A 21,455-nucleotide genomic window follows, 5' to 3' on the forward strand; every position below is an offset into this window, starting at 1 on the left:
CAATGGCCTCAAAATGTCTGATGTTTACATATTTTCCAAAACAGCGTACATATGAATTCAAGCTGTTTATGTGTATATTGGGGAAATAGTTATCAAAAGTACCAGGATTATAATTTCATACGCCAGACGCGCGTTTCGTCTACATAAGACTCATCAGTGACGCTCAGATCAAAATAGTGAAAAAGCCAAAACATATACAAAGTTGAAGAGCATTGAGGACCAAAAATTCCAAAAAGTTGTGCCAAATACGGCTAAGGTAATCTACTCCTGGGGTAAGAAAATCCTTAGTTTTTCGAAAAGTTCAAAGTTTTGTAAACAGAAAATTTATAAAAATGACCATATAATTGATATTCATGTCAACACCGAAGTGCTGACTACTGGGCTGGTGATACCCTCGGGGACGAAACGCAACATTTCACAGAATATTATTTTTATGATGCTTCTATACCTAGATGATAACTGACATTTCTCGATTTGATTATCATGAATGAAACGCTAAATCAAAAACCCAGCACATTGCATTGACATTGCAAAGAACTTTGAGCAACGTCTAAACTGCAACAATGGTCCTACCATGTCATTTTGTATGTGTGATTAACTAAGTAGATTCGATGCATGCATTGTTTATACATGTTATATACAATTATAAGTTTAACAATGCGTAAGACTTGGATATCGCTTCTTAACAATATTTTGAATATAATTTCTATCATGATAATTAAAGCCGATATCAAGCGATATGTTATTTACTATCGTTAGGTAAAAAATAATACTATAAATTCAGAAATTATTGCGAGGTTTTAATTAATGCAAAAATTGCAATCGGTTGAGTTCTCACATTCTGATGATTAAATCATTGATCTTATGCAGATTTTTTTCTGTTACCCAACAATTAAACTCGCATTTTTGTGCATTCTTACAAAATCAAAACAGTGAATACACCAAATGATTTCTAAAATTTTAGTTATCAACACAAAACTAATGATAGTTATTACCAATGTTACCTAAACTGATCGGGCGGAGCTTAAGTTTTAATTTGCATAATCTCAGAATATTTGAAGATGTGTGTGGTAAGGATGATTGCCGTTCTAATTTTTACTGATTTCTAATCACCTATCAGTGTCATTAAAGTAATTTACAAAAGAATAACTGTACACTTCATTAATGAGTTTATTCTAAAACACCTATTCATAGATGGACTGGTTTGTTATGAGCGAACTGGTGAAACTCAAGTGAAATAAATCGAGTAATACTATTGTTGATTTCATGGTAGTTCTAAATGGAGACTTTTATAGCAGTCATACTGAGTAGCAAAGACGAAGGAATGAATAAAGTCATTTTTCGTCTCCTGACCTGAATCCACCTGTAGAAAATTGAAAATGAAAATGTGGAATGTGTCAAAAAGACAACAACCTGACGAAAGAGCAGATACAGACGAAGGCCACCAATTTGTATATATTCAATGTAGCAAGAAAAAAAGGTATACTAGTTCAGTGATTATTGATGTCATACTAAACTCCGAAAAAAATTAAAGAAACGAAAACTAAAAATCATACCAGACTATCAACGACAAGATGTGCTTATAATGCACCGAAAAAATAACTGAAACAAGGCCTATAGTAATGCAATGAAGTAAATTGTAGCAGCTGGAAATTTATGTGCTCCATCGGTTTTAATATAGATATTTTCAAAATTTAACCATGAAGTTGTATGCAAAACGAAAACAGCACGTCTTATTTAAAGTTACGTTAAAAATTGCGTTATCCCAACAAAAGAAACGAGAAATGAATTGTGACCAAATGTATTCCACAGAGGTCAATCGAGCCATTAAACTTTCAATAAAATGTTGGATGACTTCAACCTTGTGTATAGAAAACCAGACCTAATTTGGCAATAGACAATTCTTACACTATAATCTAAATTCAGAGCTACCACAAAGATAATATTTTAATGGTTATTTGTGAAACATTTAATACCGTGTCTCATTTACTTAATGTTAACATGATGGTAACAAACTTAAAATAAGACAAGTCTATATATGCTTTAAAAGGAAGGCACAAGATGAAATATTTGTAGTAACCATAATTATGTCATTTTTTTCATAAATAAATAAATAATAATTATGAGGCTTGGATACCCTTCTTATGACAATATGTTAACCATTCAGTAGTCCTGTCTTTTAATATACGTCTTCCGATTTGCACATCTAGTAATTAGGTTATAGTATAAAATAGTAATTTTGATGATAAGCTCATATGACAAGCTTGAACAGTAAATAAATAAGTCATTATCTGTCTTTTAATCAACCTCCAGACTTATTCACCGTGGTAAATTTTAAATTAGCTCTTTTCAGACAAATCGCTTGCAGTCAATTCGACACTGTCCAGTAGATGTTTAGAAAAACGATATAAAATCAGTGTGCAGCTAAAAATTAGTTGCATGTCTGACTGCAAACACATTGTCAAAACCTTGTACAGAAGTTGATGCAGTTGATCAATCTCATGAGTGTCTGAGCACACTTTGTGTGAAATAAAGATTGTGGAATGAATATTCTGCTGTGGTACTAACTTAGGATAAGATGACAATTGTTATTTTCCTACAAGATACAAAACTGCAATAAAAAGGAGTGTGCTCTTAGTGACAGGTCAAAGAAATAGATAAACCGATATAACAGCAGGTTTGAAATGATATTTCATCTGCTAGTAAAAAAAATTCCCAACGGAAATTGAAGTGCAAGATCCATACTGTATGTTGCATTCATATTTTAACCTGTGTGAAGGTGAACAATATTTAAGTTTTTGTCAATCAAATACGTAAATAACTGAAATAATATTATCCGGATTACAAATTTCTATTAAAGTTTGATTGATAGTTGCCATGATATGTTGTATGATAAAGTAAATGGGTCTTTCTAATAATATTGGATAACATTTGACACTGAAAAAATCAACCATCGAGACTTGGGGAAAACCTGATGTAGCAGTTTTTTTCAATATTTTTAATTGACATCTAAAAACCGATAAATTAAAACCAGTAGTGGCCGTGCAAAAAACATTAATAGCTCATTATCTCCCTTATTTCAGGCAAATCACCTATATATTATCTGGTTTGGAATCATTGAAATAGTGTTATCATATGAGACAGGAAGTCTAAATTGAATGTTTATTATCAAATTATTAATATATGCCAGTTTTTGGTTTCATGTGAAAGTAAAGAGACATCTGGAATCACTCGAAAATATACCCAACGAATTATCGGAGCAACCTATCCAAGTAAATGACTTAGATATTGTAAACCAACTTATTTTCGCGGGTACTTTATTTCGCGTTTATATTTACTAGCACTGTTCGCGGCGATCTAATTCCAAGATTTTCAAATTTGTTTTATTTAGTTTATTAATGACAGGTCCATGTTTTACATTTTTGAGACGCTTTTTATTCATATTATTTTTCTACATACGAAAGTCGCGAAAATAAATCGTTCGGGAAAATTAGCTGGTTTACAGTAATCCTACCGGTAAAAATATATTTGACAAATAATGCTTACAATGAAATCATTGTTTTTATCATAACTAAACACTTTTTGATTAATTCCTTTATTTGGCTTGACTTCGTGTTATATATTATAATAGCTTTCGACATAAACCAATCATAAAGTCCTTAATGACTAACAATTATTAAATTGTCCTTTTAAGAGCTTCTGTTGTGTATCGGACTTAATGTCCTGCCATCTCTGATTCCACCGGCAACTATTTGTAAGGTATCTTGTTCTATATCTGTCCTTACTAACAGTTCCTGAAAAATTGCATAGTTATGTAACATTTCCAGTCGTTTTTTTGTATCACAATATATAATGACGTCTTTACATGTAGTTTTTTGTGTATGTACTGATTTATAAGGTAGCATTAGAAAAAGCTAATATCTAATACTGGTACGTAATTTGGGCTTAAGGCGCTGTCGGAAAATATAGTACTCTTTTCCGTTTTGGTATTTTGTTGATTAGCTTTTGTGATTCATGACTTGCCCTTAAAAATAGAATTCCACATGTCATTCTTACGTTGTATGTAACTCTTTTCCCTCTGGTTGGTTATGATTTATAAATAAGTCAGGAGGCTGTAATTTTTCTTGGATGATGTAAATATATATACATTTTTTAAAGTTTACTGTTTAGGCATAAATCAGGCAGTTTGATTTTTTGTTTAAACTGCTACATATTTTGTCATGGTTTTTGTGATCTAGGTTATGAAGAAACAAACTTAGCTTAAATAAATAAATGAACGACATACAAGGCAATGATAAATGACTGTTGTCCTTACAGCACAACAAAAACTGTACAGGATGTGAGGGTAGTGTGTCATCTTGCAACGATCAAAATGCACACCCACGTGCACGTTACTGAGTTAGTGAATAAAATTATAGAAAACTCTGTGTTTTGCCATGTGATTATGGACTTTTTGATTGGATTTCCTCTTAGTTCAGTATTTTTGTGATTTTACTTTTATCTAGACAATGTAATGACCAAGTCTTTAATGGAAAGCACTGTACCACATTCTACAGCAGTGATTTAATCGAGTTCTCACCTGAAATCAAATATTCAACTCCTATTTTTAAAAGGACTCCACACGCAGCTGAACTTTGGTTAGTTCGAACTTTAAGTGTGCTTGGAACCTTGATCTGTAAATTAGATAAGATATGAAAAGATTGATAAGGTTAGATAAGGTTAGAATGCATACTGCAAACCAACTTATTTTCGCGACTTTCGCGAATAGAAAAAAACCCGCTAATATGAATCGTCGCGAATATGCAAAACTTTGATCATTCTTTATTAAACTACATCAAGTCAATCAGAAAATCGCGAAATCAAATAGCCGCGAAATGGTTTAGAAAGGGTAAAACGCGAAATAAAGTATCCGCGAAAATAAGTTGGTTTACAGTATGTGTCTCTCAATTTAAAATCCAATTGTCACTGAACACTACATGTATCTTTAAGTTTTTATTCATACCTCGAAAAAACAATTTCCATATTGCTTTTATTGAACTTTGCTACGGTCTGAAAGAAAGGCACTTTAGTGATTTGCGTTCATATATCTTTATCAATTAAACTGTTATGTAGACTCCGGCGGAGTACTGCTTTGTTGACAGTTATGCCACACCCTCTTTTGTTTGTTATCAAATATATGTCATTGTGCATATATATGTTTCCTTTTCACTCTGCTTGGTCTTTTTAGTTATAGGTTTGCCCTTCGAGTTTCCAATTGGGGTGTGGATTTCAAATATTTTGATCCAATGATCACTAGCAGAACATAATTTATAATAATCAATTGGTTTGTTTTTGTTTTTATAGCTCGAATGTTTAGTGCCAAAAAAAAACGGTATTCAAATATACACGAAAATGTGTCATAGGAAGACAGTATTGTTTATCATTGACAAATAGATGCTGAGAAGCAAATATGCAGCACTTTCTTAAGGTAGTCAAAATTTAATACCTAATGGTATCAATGTGTTTTATTAACTTATTACATGAATATTAGTTTCTCGATGTTCAAGGATAACCAACACAATTGTTTTTCTGCTTCCATAACAACGTACGTTCAATTGTGTATCTTATTTTAAAATAATATAAAAAAATAATGTGTGGTATGATTGCCAATAAGACAACTGTCCACAAGAGACCAAAATGACACAGACATTAACAACTATAGATAACCGTAAGGGTTAACAAAAAATATGAATGTATAAATTTCTCATATAATTATATATACTACTAGAGAAGGAGATCGATTTCATTGAGCCCCAACTGCTCTGAAATCGATATAGAAAATATACAGAGTTGGAAACATTTTTGAAAAGATAATTTCATGAAGTGTTTCAAATTCCTAAATTTGTCTCTGAAACAATATTTTCACTACAAAAAATGCACACTTTTGAGATAATATAAAAATTTGGAATCCGTTATCCATCCGTTTCTTATACGCTTTTGCGCAGGCTCAGTCTAGTATGTTAAATAACCTTCCGGGGCACCTGAGAACACCCCTAGTTTTGGTTGGGTTCGTGTTGTTTATTTTTTAGTTTTCTATGTTGTGTCATGTGTACTATTGTTGTCTGTTTGTCTTTTTCATTTTCAGCTATGGCGTTTTCAGTTTATTTTCGATTTATGAGTTTGACTGCCCCTTTGGTATCTTTCGTTCCTCTTTTAGATCATTACTTAAATAACGATGTCATAAACGTCGTTATTATGAAGGGATTAATACTACTAAATTTAAAATTTGTTACATATATTTTCCGGTTGTAGTTAGAAAACTTGAACGGTTTAAAACAGACAGATTGTGATAGCAGAGAAAATTATAAACCTTATAATCTACAAGACTTTATTTGGTAACAATACCAATACTCAAATTCCAGGCTTAAAATAAGGCAAAGGAAGGTACTTTGATGCAATCACGCTTCCGAGATGTCGCGTATCTTTTCTAGTAAATAACATCTCCATGCCTTATATATCATGTACTGTAGTACGACGCTAGATTAAAATTGACGAGGAAAGGTAACACACGGCCACCGAAAGCTTTATTTTTGAAGCCCAGGTGGTCGTGTTGTCAAGCGGGGTGGCTCCAATGCAGGCGATTTGGTGTCACAATATCTCAGTTGCATGGGTTCGAAACCCGGCGAGGGAAGAACAAAAATTTGCGAAAGCAAATTTACAGATCTAACATTGTTGGGTTGATGTTCAGACGAGTTGTATATATATATATTTATATATATTATGCTTGCCAATGAACAACTATACATAATGGAAAACGACTAAAGCCCCCATAGTTCAACATAAGGTCTTCAAAAATGAACAAAAACCTACTATGACTATCAAATATAAAAGACCACCGGGCTACACAAATATTAAGATATTTAAACAAAAAATCACAAAAAAATGAAAAAAACCCCAAAAGGCAGCAACGAATGTAAAATAACTAATTTATCTTTAAATTTAACTGGTAATTTAGTCGCCCAGTATGTGTGACAATGTGTAATTGTTAAGTATGAGGTTTAAAGTATGAAAACCGTCAGTACTAGATTCTATGAAAAATCTTTTCCTCAAATAGCAACAATAAACCAATGAAATGAGCGTATGAACTGTACATGTAATTTCAACTCATGCGATACTCCGGTGTTCAAGCTGCTTCGCAAAGTTTGTTGAATTGTCATTGTTATCTGAGCAAAAATGTAATGAGCATGGGTTTTGTCAATGGAAAGTCTTTTCTCTCTCTCACAAAAACTTCATTAGTAAGTATCAAGAAATAACAGATTCAGTAAATATATATAAGGTTTCCTGTTATTTGTCTTCGTGACATTATATTTCTATTGGTCTTCTGAATTGCGATTTGACTCGGTATTTATGCATCCCGACTCCGGCTTTTCATTTTTGGTTATGATGAAGAAGAGTCATCTTGCACAATTCAAGCACACTGAGTGTTTACACATATTTTGTCAGCGTATTTGTTATAGATATTTCATATCTTTTGGATAGTTTTATGGTGTTTCGTAAATTATACCATAGTTTTTGGTGAATCCCCCGGCAATAACCCCACGAGACGAAGTCGAGTGGGGTTGCCGAGGGGATTCACCAAAAACTATGGTATAATTTACGAAACACCATAAAACTAACCAAAAAAAATGAAATATCTGTTTTAACCTATCGCAGCTTTCACTGTTGAAAAAGTATATTGCATCGTATTATCACTTTTTACTTTTTTTCTTTTTTTTTATAAAATCGGCTTAATTTCCCCTGGTTGTGCCTAACAAATGAAACCCGCCCATTTTTTTCTAAAACGCACGGACTTCAAAAACGGCGCGAATATCAGATGGAAAAGAAATTCGACAGTGATGGCAGCATTTATTTTGGCCTCCGATAACATGGACCACGTTTCTGATCAAATTCTGATGAAGGATCTGGACGTTATTGATATGTTATGTGACATTGACACAGATGTAAGCCTGACACAATTATGTGCAGAAATAAGTAAAGACCAATTTCTAGGCGACGATGATGAAAATAACAGTCTATCACAGATTGCCGCCCAAGCAGAAAAAGATTTTTTTAAAACAGAAGATATTTTGGATATTAATTTTGATGTGCCTCTTCCGGACCTTGATAATATTAGTTATGGGGACTTTCATATTGATGCGGTAGCGGATGTGAACAGTTTTGTCAATGCCGAAGTCTACACAGACGATGAAAGTTCTAGATTCGGCAACCTGACAACAGAGGATGACATGAACGAGTTAATATCGGACACTATCCCGAAAAACACCAAAAAGAGTACAAACTGGGCAAAAAATGTTTTCGAAGCATGGAGAAATTATAGGACATCACTAGGGGAAGGAATTCCTGAAATTGAGAAATTTTCAGTTGATGATGTTAATAAATTGTTGTCCAGATTCATAGTAGAGGTTCGGAAAAAAAATGGAGACTTTTATCCACCAAAATCACTATATCTCCTATCCGTCGGGCTATTGAGAAGTATCAGAGACGCTGGAATTAGCATGAACTTTATGGACGAGAGAGATGATACATTCTTAAGATTTAGAAGAGTTCTTGATTCCCAGATGAAAAGTTTAACTGCAAAGGGTGAGTTATTTTTTTTCAAATGAAAGCAATTCAAGTTTTATATTTGTTATTCAATTATTTTTTTATTATATAGTATAAAAAAGAAGATGTGGTATGATTGCCAATGAGACAAATATCCACAAAAGACCAAAATGACACAAACATTAACAACTATAGGTCACCGTACGGCCTTCAACAATGAGCAAAGCCCATACCGCACAGTCAGCTATAAAAGGCCCCGATAAGACAATGTAAAACAATTCAAACGAGAAAACTAACGGCCTCATTTATGTAAAAAAATGAACGAAAAACAGATCTACTAATCTAATGAAATCAATTTCAAGAAAATAATTCCTAGAATTTCAATAAACCATGATTTACGTTTTAATTCGAGACTAGTCCTATAATAGATGACTTCGCATTATATATATTCACTATTCAACGTTTTCATGATGATATTTTCATTTTCATTGATAATAAATATTTTTTTTTTTAGTAAAATCCGTTAATTTTCTTAAACACTTTTTTTGTATTGAGCCGATAACCAGAAAAAACATTGAAAATCAAAATCTTTTATAAGTTATTGTCAATGATTCTCCTCCAACAAGGTTAAGAAAAACATAGAAACCATTCTGTCCGTCTGTCCGTCCGTGTCACTATGTTTATAGTGCATAACTATGTTCCTATGACCTTTTTTTGGTCAACTTCGTATGCGGTGTAAAGGCTTGGACGGGGATTCCAATTTGGTACCTTTCTATACACATATTATTTTATTTAGCCTTAGAATTTAATATTATTCAGTAGAATAATAATATGAATTTAAATTTGATCATTTCAGGCTATGGTATGACTACCAAGCAAGCAGACCCTATTTCGCAAGAACAGGAAATGATTTTATGGGATAAAGAAGTTGTTGGGTACGATTCGTCGGCGGCTCTTTTAAATGGTGTCTTCTTTTATAATTGCAAATTATTTGGGATGCGTGGGAGAGATGAACACCATAGCTTGGATGCATCTCAGATTAATATAGGAACTGACGATAAAGGAAAGTATATTCAGTTCATAGAGACAAACAGTAAAACATTTAAAGGTGGGCTAAAGCAGAAAAATGTTGAGAACAAGAATATTAAGCATTACACAAATGCGAGCAGCGACAGGGATTTATTTAAGCTATACGAGCTCTACATTGGACATTCTGAAATTAGTCCGGAGGGAAATTCAAAGTTCTATAAGCGTCCATTGCAAGATTCATTGAGATTCTCCAAACAAAACCTTGGCATCAACAAGCTTGAAAACCTTATGAAAACCATGTGCACCAAAGCTGGACTCTCTGGCAACTTTACTAATCATAGCGGGAAGCGTACCTGTGCAACTACTATGTTCCAGTCAGGAATAGATGAGCAAACTATAATGTCGCGAACTGGTCACCGCAGTGTCCAGGGTGTTCGAAAATACAAAAGGCCTTCAGATGATCAGCTACGAGACATATCAAACGTTTTGGAGCCGAACTGTAAATCATCTAAAATCAAAACTGAGAACAATTCTTCTGACGGAAAGGAAAACGAAAAGTGCCATATTGTTGAACTTCAAAGTCAGAGTAAGAGTTGCGTACCATTCGGAGGATTTAACAACTGTAATGTTACCTTTAACATTGGGAAGTAAAAATGCAGCCGGTAAATGCGGTGTAAAAAAGACTGGGAATGCCTTTTTTTTGTGTGTGTTTCAGTTTTAAATTTCAGTTGTGGAATCCTGAGATTATTTGATTTGTGACAGTTAAATTACTATTTCCGAAATATTGTTTTCTATAATTAAAGTTTGAAAGAAAACTTTTCTTTTAGGAAGGTTAATGTGAAGTAATTCTCAATAAATCTTTGTGTAATCTTTTTATAAATCTGTTATTAGAATACATACAATTATAGAAAAAGTATGTTTAGTTCTTGAAAAATAATTATGGTAAAGTCTGTTGTTATCCTCAGATAATTTGTATCAAGTTAAACGTAAAAAATAATATTAAAAAGATCTCGTATGCTTGCCAAAGAGAAACTACACCAGAGACAAAAATGCATTGAGGCTATACAAAAATGCAGAGAAACTACAGGTCACTATACAGCCTTCAACTATGAGCAATACCCATACTGCATAGCAAGTCTGCTGCTTCACTATTCTGGAAAAAAATGTATTTTGTATGAAAGTGCTTCGTCACGTTTTGAGAATCTAAACCTAGTACGGTAATTTGTCTCGCCCTATCATTTCTAGAAATAAATCTAGTGAATTACTTTGAAAGTCATTTTTTCGTACTTGTATTCAATTTTGTCTTTTCATTCAGTTTTATGGTTGTCACAAACTTTTATTTCGCTACAACAACAAAATGATTGACATCTGCTTTTCATAAAAAAACGAAAACCGGAACCTTTACAGGAACAGAGCTGTTCTCACAAACTATGGTATAATTGTGAAAATTATACCATAGATAGCTATGGTATAATTTTCGGTTATTGGGATTTATACTCGTGTTGCATTCCCATAGGTTACATTGTACAGCTATAGGTTAAGTTATAGATATTTCATATCTTTTGGATAGTTTTATGGTGTTTCGTAAATTATACCATAGTTTTTGGTGAATCCCCCGGCAATAACCCCACGAGACGAAGTCGAGTGGGGTTGCCGAGGGGATTCACCAAAAACTATGGTATAATTTACGAAACACCATAAAACTAACCAAAAAAAATGAAATATCTGTTTTAACCTATCGCAGCTTTCACTGTTGAAAAAGTATATTGCATCGTATTATCACTTTTTACTTTTTTTCTTTTTTTTTATAAAATCGGCTTAATTTCCCCTGGTTGTGCCTAACAAATGAAACCCGCCCATTTTTTTCTAAAACGCACGGACTTCAAAAACGGCGCGAATATCAGATGGAAAAGAAATTCGACAGTGATGACAGCATTTATTTTGGCCTCCGATAACATGGACCACGTTTCTGATCAAATTCTGATGAAGGATCTGGACGTTATTGATATGTTATGTGACATTGACACAGATGTAAGCCTGACACAATTATGTGCAGAAATAAGTAAAGACCAATTTCTAGGCGACGATGATGAAAATAACAGTCTATCACAGATTGCCGCCCAAGCAGAAAAAGATTTTTTTAAAACAGAAGATATTTTGGATATTAATTTTGATGTGCCTCTTCCGGACCTTGATAATATTAGTTATGGGGACTTTCATATTGATGCGGTAGCGGATGTGAACAGTTTTGTCAATGCCGAAGTCTACACAGACGATGAAAGTTCTAGATTCGGCAACCTGACAACAGAGGATGACATGAACGAGTTAATATCGGACACTATCCCGAAAAACACCAAAAAGAGTACAAACTGGGCAAAAAATGTTTTCGAAGCATGGAGAAATTATAGGACATCACTAGGGGAAGGAATTCCTGAAATTGAGAAATTTTCAGTTGATGATGTTAATAAATTGTTGTCCAGATTCATAGTAGAGGTTCGGAAAAAAAATGGAGACTTTTATCCACCAAAATCACTATATCTCCTATCCGTCGGGCTATTGAGAAGTATCAGAGACGCTGGAATTAGCATGAACTTTATGGACGAGAGAGATGATACATTCTTAAGATTTAGAAGAGTTCTTGATTCCCAGATGAAAAGTTTAACTGCAAAGGGTGAGTTATTTTTTTTCAAATGAAAGCAATTCAAGTTTTATATTTGTTATTCAATTATTTTTTTATTATATAGTATAAAAAAGAAGATGTGGTATAATTGCCAATGAGACAAATATCCACAAAAGACCAAAATGACACAAACATTAACAACTATAGGTCACCGTACGGCCTTCAACAATGAGCAAAGCCCATACCGCACAGTCAGCTATAAAAGGCCCCGATAAGACAATGTAAAACAATTCAAACGAGAAAACTAACGGCCTCATTTATGTAAAAAAATGAACGAAAAACAGATCTACTAATCTAATGAAATCAATTTCAAGAAAATAATTCCTAGAATTTCAATAAACCATGATTTACGTTTTAATTCGAGACTAGTCCTATAATAGATGACTTCGCATTATATATATTCACTATTCAACGTTTTCATGATGATATTTTCATTTTCATTGATAATAAATATTTTTTTTTTTAGTAAAATCCGTTAATTTTCTTAAACACTTTTTTTGTATTGAGCCGATAACCAGAAAAAACATTGAAAATCAAAATCTTTTATAAGTTATTGTCAATGATTCTCCTCCAACAAGGTTAAGAAAAACATAGAAACCATTCTGTCCGTCTGTCCGTCCGTGTCACTATGTTTATAGTGCATAACTATGTTCCTATGACCTTTTTTTGGTCAACTTCGTATGCGGTGTAAAGGCTTGGACGGGGATTCCAATTTGGTACCTTTCTATACACATATTATTTTATTTAGCCTTAGAATTTAATATTATTCAGTAGAATAATAATATGAATTTAAATTTGATCATTTCAGGCTATGGTATGACTACCAAGCAAGCAGACCCTATTTCGCAAGAACAGGAAATGATTTTATGGGATAAAGAAGTTGTTGGGTACGATTCGTCGGCGGCTCTTTTAAATGGTGTCTTCTTTTATAATTGCAAATTATTTGGGATGCGTGGGAGAGATGAACACCATAGCTTGGATGCATCTCAGATTAATATAGGAACTGACGATAAAGGAAAGTATATTCAGTTCATAGAGACAAACAGTAAAACATTTAAAGGTGGGCTAAAGCAGAAAAATGTTGAGAACAAGAATATTAAGCATTACACAAATGCGAGCAGCGACAGGGATTTATTTAAGCTATACGAGCTCTACATTGGACATTCTGAAATTAGTCCGGAGGGAAATTCAAAGTTCTATAAGCGTCCATTGCAAGATTCATTGAGATTCTCCAAACAAAACCTTGGCATCAACAAGCTTGAAAACCTTATGAAAACCATGTGCACCAAAGCTGGACTCTCTGGCAACTTTACTAATCATAGCGGGAAGCGTACCTGTGCAACTACTATGTTCCAGTCAGGAATAGATGAGCAAACTATAATGTCGCGAACTGGTCACCGCAGTGTCCAGGGTGTTCGAAAATACAAAAGGCCTTCAGATGATCAGCTACGAGACATATCAAACGTTTTGGAGCCGAACTGTAAATCATCTAAAATCAAAACTGAGAACAATTCTTCTGACGGAAAGGAAAACGAAAAGTGCCATATTGTTGAACTTCAAAGTCAGAGTAAGAGTTGCGTACCATTCGGAGGATTTAACAACTGTAATGTTACCTTTAACATTGGGAAGTAAAAATGCAGCCGGTAAATGCGGTGTAAAAAAGACTGGGAATGCCTTTTTTTTGTGTGTGTTTCAGTTTTAAATTTCAGTTGTGGAATCCTGAGATTATTTGATTTGTGACAGTTAAATTACTATTTCCGAAATATTGTTTTCTATAATTAAAGTTTGAAAGAAAACTTTTCTTTTAGGAAGGTTAATGTGAAGTAATTCTCAATAAATCTTTGTGTAATCTTTTTATAAATCTGTTATTAGAATACATACAATTATAGAAAAGGTATGTTTAGTTCTTGAAAAATAATTATGGTAAAGTCTGTTGTTATCCTCAGATAATTTGTATCAAGTTAAACGTAAAAAATAATATTAAAAAGATCTCGTATGCTTGCCAAAGAGAAACTACACCAGAGACAAAAATGCATTGAGGCTATACAAAAATGCAGAGAAACTACAGGTCACTATACAGCCTTCAACTATGAGCAATACCCATACTGCATAGCAAGTCTGCTGCTTCACTATTCTGGAAAAAAATGTATTTTGTATGAAAGTGCTTCGTCACGTTTTGAGAATCTAAACCTAGTACGGTAATTTGTCTCGCCCTATCATTTCTAGAAATAAATCTAGTGAATTACTTTGAAAGTCATTTTTTCGTACTTGTATTCAATTTTGTCTTTTCATTCAGTTTTATGGTTGTCACAAACTTTTATTTCGCTACAACAACAAAATGATTGACATCTGCTTTTCATAAAAAAACGAAAACCGGAACCTTTACAGGAACAGAGCTGTTCTCACAAACTATGGTATAATTGTGAAAATTATACCATAGATAGCTATGGTATAATTTTCGGTTATTGGGATTTATACTCGTGTTGCATTCCCATAGGTTACATTGTACAGCTATAGGTTAAGTTATAGATATTTCATATCTTTTGGATAGTTTTATGGTGTTTCGTAAATTATACCATAGTTTTTGGTGAATCCCCCGGCAATAACCCCACGAGACGAAGTCGAGTGGGGTTGCCGAGGGGATTCACCAAAAACTATGGTATAATTTACGAAACACCATAAAACTAACCAAAAAAAATGAAATATCTGTTTTAACCTATCGCAGCTTTCACTGTTGAAAAAGTATATTGCATCGTATTATCACTTTTTACTTTTTTTCTTTTTTTTTATAAAATCGGCTTAATTTCCCCTGGTTGTGCCTAACAAATGAAACCCGCCCATTTTTTTCTAAAACGCACGGACTTCAAAAACGGCGCGAATATCAGATGGAAAAGAAATTCGACAGTGATGGCAGCATTTATTTTGGCCTCCGATAACATGGACCACGTTTCTGATCAAATTCTGATGAAGGATCTGGACGTTATTGATATGTTATGTGACATTGACACAGATGTAAGCCTGACACAATTATGTGCAGAAATAAGTAAAGACCAATTTCTAGGCGACGATGATGAAAATAACAGTCTATCATAGATTGCCGCCCAAGCAGAAAAAGATTTTTTTAAAACAGAAGATATTTTGGATATTAATTTTGATGTGCCTCTTCCGGACCTTGATAATATTAGTTATGGGGACTTTCATATTGATGCGGTAGCGGATGTGAACAGTTTTGTCAATGCCGAAGTCTACACAGACGATGAAAGTTCTAGATTCGGCAACCTGACAACAGAGGATGACATGAACGAGTTAATATCGGACACTATCCCGAAAAACACCAAAAAGAGTACAAACTGGGCAAAAAATGTTTTCGAAGCATGGAGAAATTATAGGACATCACTAGGGGAAGGAATTCCTGAAATTGAGAAATTTTCAGTTGATGATGTTAATAAATTGTTGTCCAGATTCATAGTAGAGGTTCGGAAAAAAAATGGAGACTTTTATCCACCAAAATCACTATATCTCCTATCCGTCGGGCTATTGAGAAGTATCAGAGACGCTGGAATTAGCATGAACTTTATGGACGAGAGAGATGATACATTCTTAAGATTTAGAAGAGTTCTTGATTCCCAGATGAAAAGTTTAACTGCAAAGGGTGAGTTATTTTTTTTCAAATGAAAGCAATTCAAGTTTTATATTTGTTATTCAATTATTTTTTTATTATATAGTATAAAAAAGAAGATGTGGTATGATTGCCAATGAGACAAATATCCACAAAAGACCAAAATGACACAAACATTAACAACTATAGGTCACCGTACGGCCTTCAACAATGAGCAAAGCCCATACCGCACAGTCAGCAATAAAAGGCCCCGATAAGACAATGTAAAACAATTCAAACGAGAAAACTAACGGCCTCATTTATGTAAAAAAATGAACGAAAAACAGATCTACTAATCTAATGAAATCAATTTCAAGAAAATAATTCCTAGAATTTCAATAAACCATGATTTACGTTTTAATTCGAGACTAGTCCTATAATAGATGACTTCGCATTATATATATTCACTATTCAACGTTTTCATGATGATATTTTCATTTTCATTGATAATAAATATTTTTTTTTTTAGTAAAATCCGTTAATTTTCTTAAACACTTTTTTTGTATTGAGCCGATAACCAGAAAAAACATTGAAAATCAAAATCTTTTATAAGTTATTGTCAATGATTCTCCTCCAACAAGGTTAAGAAAAACATAGAAACCATTCTGTCCGTCTGTCCGTCCGTGTCACTATGTTTATAGTGCATAACTATGTTCCTATGACCTTTTTTTGGTCAACTTCGTATGCGGTGTAAAGGCTTGGACGGGGATTCCAATTTGGTACCTTTCTATACACATATTATTTTATTTAGCCTTAGAATTTAATATTATTCAGTAGAATAATAATATGAATTTAAATTTGATCATTTCAGGCTATGGTATGACTACCAAGCAAGCAGACCCTATTTCGCAAGAACAGGAAATGATTTTATGGGATAAAGAAGTTGTTGGGTACGATTCGTCGGCGGCTCTTTTAAATGGTGTCTTCTTTTATAATTGCAAATTATTTGGGATTCGTGGGAGAGATGAACACCATAGCTTGGATGCATCTCAGATTAATATAGGAACTGACGATAAAGGAAAGTATATTCAGTTCATAGAGACAAACAGTAAAACATTTAAAGGTGGGCTAAAGCAGAAAAATGTTGAGAACAAGAATATTAAGCATTACACAAATGCGAGCAGCGACAGGGATTTATTTAAGCTATACGAGCTCTACATTGGACATTCTGAAATTAGTCCGGAGGGAAATTCAAAGTTCTATAAGCGTCCATTGCAAGATTCATTGAGATTCTCCAAACAAAACCTTGGCATCAACAAGCTTGAAAACCTTATGAAAACCATGTGCACCAAAGCTGGACTCTCTGGCAACTTTACTAATCATAGCGGGAAGCGTACCTGTGCAACTACTATGTTCCAGTCAGGAATAGATGAGCAAACTATAATGTCGCGAACTGGTCACCGCAGTGTCCAGGGTGTTCGAAAATACAAAAGGCCTTCAGATGATCAGCTACGAGACATATCAAACGTTTTGGAGCCGAACTGTAAATCATCTAAAATCAAAACTGAGAACAATTCTTCTGACGGAAAGGAAAACGAAAAGTGCCATATTGTTGAACTTCAAAGTCAGAGTAAGAGTTGCGTACCATTCGGAGGATTTAACAACTGTAATGTTACCTTTAACATTGGGAAGTAAAAATGCAGCCGGTAAATGCGGTGTAAAAAAGACTGGGAATGCCTTTTTTTTGTGTGTGTTTCAGTTTTAAATTTCAGTTGTGGAATCCTGAGATTATTTGATTTGTGACAGTTAAATTACTATTTCCGAAATATTGTTTTCTATAATTAAAGTTTGAAAGAAAACTTTTCTTTTAGGAAGGTTAATGTGAAGTAATTCTCAATAAATCTTTGTGTAATCTTTTTATAAATCTGTTATTAGAATACATACAATTATAGAAAAAGTATGTTTAGTTCTTGAAAAATAATTATGGTAAAGTCTGTTGTTATCCTCAGATAATTTGTATCAAGTTAAACGTAAAAAATAATATTAAAAAGATCTCGTATGCTTGCCAAAGAGAAACTACACCAGAGACAAAAATGCATTGAGGCTATACAAAAATGCAGAGAAACTACAGGTCACTATACAGCCTTCAACTATGAGCAATACCCATACTGCATAGCAAGTCTGCTGCTTCACTATTCTGGAAAAAAATGTATTTTGTATGAAAGTGCTTCGTCACGTTTTGAGAATCTAAACCTAGTACGGTAATTTGTCTCGCCCTATCATTTCTAGAAATAAATCTAGTGAATTACTTTGAAAGTCATTTTTTCGTACTTGTATTCAATTTTGTCTTTTCATTCAGTTTTATGGTTGTCACAAACTTTTATTTCGCTACAACAACAAAATGATTGACATCTGCTTTTCATAAAAAAACGAAAACCGGAACCTTTACAGGAACAGAGCTGTTCTCACAAACTATGGTATAATTGTGAAAATTATACCATAGATAGCTATGGTATAATTTTCGGTTATTGGGATTTATACTCGTGTTGCATTCCCATAGGTTACATTGTACAGCTATAGGTTAATTTATATTTAATTTTATGTTTGTTTGGCTACTTAAGTTTGTTGTGTTGTATGTCTTATTGTCCCATTGGCCTAGTAGTTTTTGTGTCAATTACTTTATTTTTGTGTATCTAAACTAAATCATATGAAGTATAAATTACCTTAAAATTATAATTCACTGCTACTGTGTATTCGATATCGCCTCCTTGGAGAGTCTTCTTATATGTTACTCGTCCTCGAGAAGCTTTGAAATATAAACAAAGCGTATTAAATGATTTGTCTTTTTCCCTCTCTGTTTAATTTTCATGAGAAGAAAGTGGTATCTCAATACCACATGAAATTTAAGGTAAATTGAAAAACAACAGTGGAATGATTATCATTATTAGTAACCTGGCAGTATAAAAGTGGTTATAAAATTGAAAAATAAACATTTGAATTCAGTGAAGCATTGATATGATGAAACGTACGATGCATAATCACCATAAAGAACTTCAGCAGAATAACCGAATTAAATCCATTTCAACTTTGTTTGGTTACTCAAAAATAAATAAAATTTGTTGATTCAATAGAAGTGTTTGAGACCTAATCATCTTGTTTTAATAAATAATTCATTCAGAGATAAAATTGAGAAAGGAAATGGTGAATATGTCAAAGCGACAACCACCCGACCATAGAGAGTATATCTGTATAATGTATTAAACAATCGTTTTGATAAAAAGATAAGGTACGGAATATACATTCCTTTTTCTAACAGAATTATTTGTGATTAGTGTCAATTATAGTTATCAAATGTATGAGAAAAGTGAGGAATTAGTTAAATCACAGTATCTGCAAATATATATGTTTATTACCAAATGTAGCGGAACAGAACCTTTCTTGATTTGTTCCAGGAAAACAGGAACATCCATAGGCCTCAGAAATTAAATTTATCAACACAACGCAAACGATGGTCACTATTGTTAGCTTCATTGTGGTTCTGAAATAAAGATGTCTGTATAATGTTCGATATTGAGACTGTTCGTTGTTCTGAAATAAAGATGTCTGTATGTTGTTCAATATTGAGACTGTCAGTTCAATTTATAAACGTTTTATCAAACATGTATTCAACAAATGTAATAAATAATATCAAAACCATTTGAAAATATTATAAAGACAAAAACGATTATATTTTCGTAAGCAATAATGTTTGTTTTTTTATTATATGTCACAGATAGATTATTATCACAACATTTCATCATCTGACTTAAGCCGGTACCGTAACAACATGAGCAAATGAGGACACAAATCGATTAATGATCTCTTAATATTATACAATCAATTGGACGGATGTAATCTGAAAATAAAAAAATATACGAGACAAAAACTAAAAAGCAGTCAAAAGTGTATAAGATCTTATAAGCCTTGCATATGGTTTGTATAAAATGGTAATGTTTTCTTGTTATAGCAGGTTTTAAAAGAATTATACATCTCATATCATACATGTCATAAAGGAAAAAAAGAGTAAAGATTTAACAGTCAAACATTACATATATCTTACCGTCTGTTAGTGGATAGATAAATGTTTCTTTGTTTTAAATGTTAACTGGTTTATATATGCTTGTAAACCGGATTTTGTAATAATTTCTCTCTATTAATCACTACGAAAACAAATTTTTATGACATACGTGTTTTATTGTGCATCAATTCTTGTCACAAAAATCATTTTACCTATTTCAAATGTTAATTTGGTTTGTAAATTGTTGAAGGTTATTTCCCATACAGATACATCATCAGGACCATATATTATTAGAACTTAATATTTCTCAATTCCAAGTTTACATTCATTATGGTGACAATTTAACCGATGCTTAAAATTTGAAAATCCATGTTAACGAGACGAATTAAGGCAACAGTAGTATACTGCTATTCAAAAGTCATAATTCGATTGAGAGAAAATTAATTTGGGCAACCAACCAAAACCTAGCAAAACTCACCAACTACAAGAGGAAAACAACGAAACAACAGAAACTCCGATTCAAAAGTGTAACAAAAAACCATACGACAATGCAACATACACAGAAACTAACTATAAGATAACAACTGCCATGTGCCTTGGTGCAGGACATTTTTTTAAAGAAGAGTGGTGGGTTTAACCTAGTTTTGTGATGAAATTAATGGAATCCCAAGAGCTAAACAAACAAAACGTGAGCTTCTCGTAACACTAGTATCAATTTCTCAACTTCAAGTTGCTATTTCGAATTTACTAGTTGCTATTTCGCAGTTCCAAATGGATATTTTTTAATTCCATGTTATCGCAGTTCTAAATAAGCTGTTTGCAGTTTGCACCTGACATTTCTCATATTCAAGTTCACATTTCCAAGATTAAATTTGACCTTTTCAAAATTCCAAGTTCAAATTTGACCTTTTGAAAGTTTCAAGTTAAAATCTGACCTTTTCACAGTTCCAAGTTCAAATTTTATTTCCAGAGTTCCAAGTTCAAATTTCGTATTTTGTTTACAAGTTAGAAATTCTCACATTTAACTTGACTTCTCCATTTTTTTTCCAGATGACAGTATCAAATTGACAATTACAAAGTAAGAAATGTCAGCTTGGAATCGCAACAGGAGAAATATTTGGAAACAAAATGTGTCCGTGATCTGCCAAAAACGATATTGGTATCCCAGTAAAAATCAAAATGCCAACGCATAAGTACTCATTTATATTTTATACAATAATTATGAGTTGTGATCTGTTAACAATGTATCAGGCATCGTACATTTGTAAGCTTGAACACTTGGGTATCAGATAAACAGTCAAAGTGCAAAAATACCAAACTCCAAATATAAAGATTATCATGGCATTATATATATATATAAGAAGATGTGATATGAGTGCAATTGAAACAACTCCCCATCCAAGTCACATTTTCTTTTATTGAAAAACTATTATAGGTCAATGTACGGTCTTCAACAGAGAGCCCTGGCTCACTCCTAACAGCAAACTATAAAGGACCCTAAAATTGACAGG

The 21,455-nt window shown here is 33.0% G+C and overlaps 3 protein-coding genes across 3 annotated transcripts; 2 read left to right on the forward strand and 1 right to left on the reverse strand.

Annotated features, from left to right (window-relative positions):
- Positions 1-3,426: 3,426 nt before the first annotated feature.
- Positions 3,427-19,461, reverse strand: LOC134681629 (NTR domain-containing protein-like). Its single transcript, XM_063541280.1, has 4 exons — positions 19,301-19,461; positions 18,611-18,693; positions 4,580-4,673; positions 3,427-3,794 (listed from the first exon to the last, which is right to left on the reverse strand). Exons 1-4 carry the CDS (start codon positions 19,416-19,418, stop codon positions 3,667-3,669), a joined length of 423 nt encoding a protein of 140 aa, XP_063397350.1. The 5' UTR covers positions 19,419-19,461; the 3' UTR covers positions 3,427-3,666.
- Positions 7,865-10,283, forward strand: LOC134681628 (uncharacterized). Its single transcript, XM_063541279.1, has 2 exons — positions 7,865-8,619; positions 9,437-10,283. Exons 1-2 carry the CDS (start codon positions 7,875-7,877, stop codon positions 10,258-10,260), a joined length of 1,569 nt encoding a protein of 522 aa, XP_063397349.1. The 5' UTR covers positions 7,865-7,874; the 3' UTR covers positions 10,261-10,283.
- LOC134681459 (uncharacterized) lies at positions 11,566-13,946 on the forward strand. The gene is made up of 2 exons (XM_063541095.1): positions 11,566-12,280; positions 13,098-13,946. Exons 1-2 carry the CDS (start codon positions 11,566-11,568, stop codon positions 13,919-13,921), a joined length of 1,539 nt encoding a protein of 512 aa, XP_063397165.1. The 3' UTR covers positions 13,922-13,946.
- Positions 19,462-21,455: the final 1,994 nt, after the last annotated feature.

Source organism: Mytilus trossulus, chromosome 8, assembly GCF_036588685.1.
Source record: "Mytilus trossulus isolate FHL-02 chromosome 8, PNRI_Mtr1.1.1.hap1, whole genome shotgun sequence".
NCBI classification, from domain to species: domain Eukaryota; kingdom Metazoa; phylum Mollusca; class Bivalvia; order Mytilida; family Mytilidae; genus Mytilus; species Mytilus trossulus.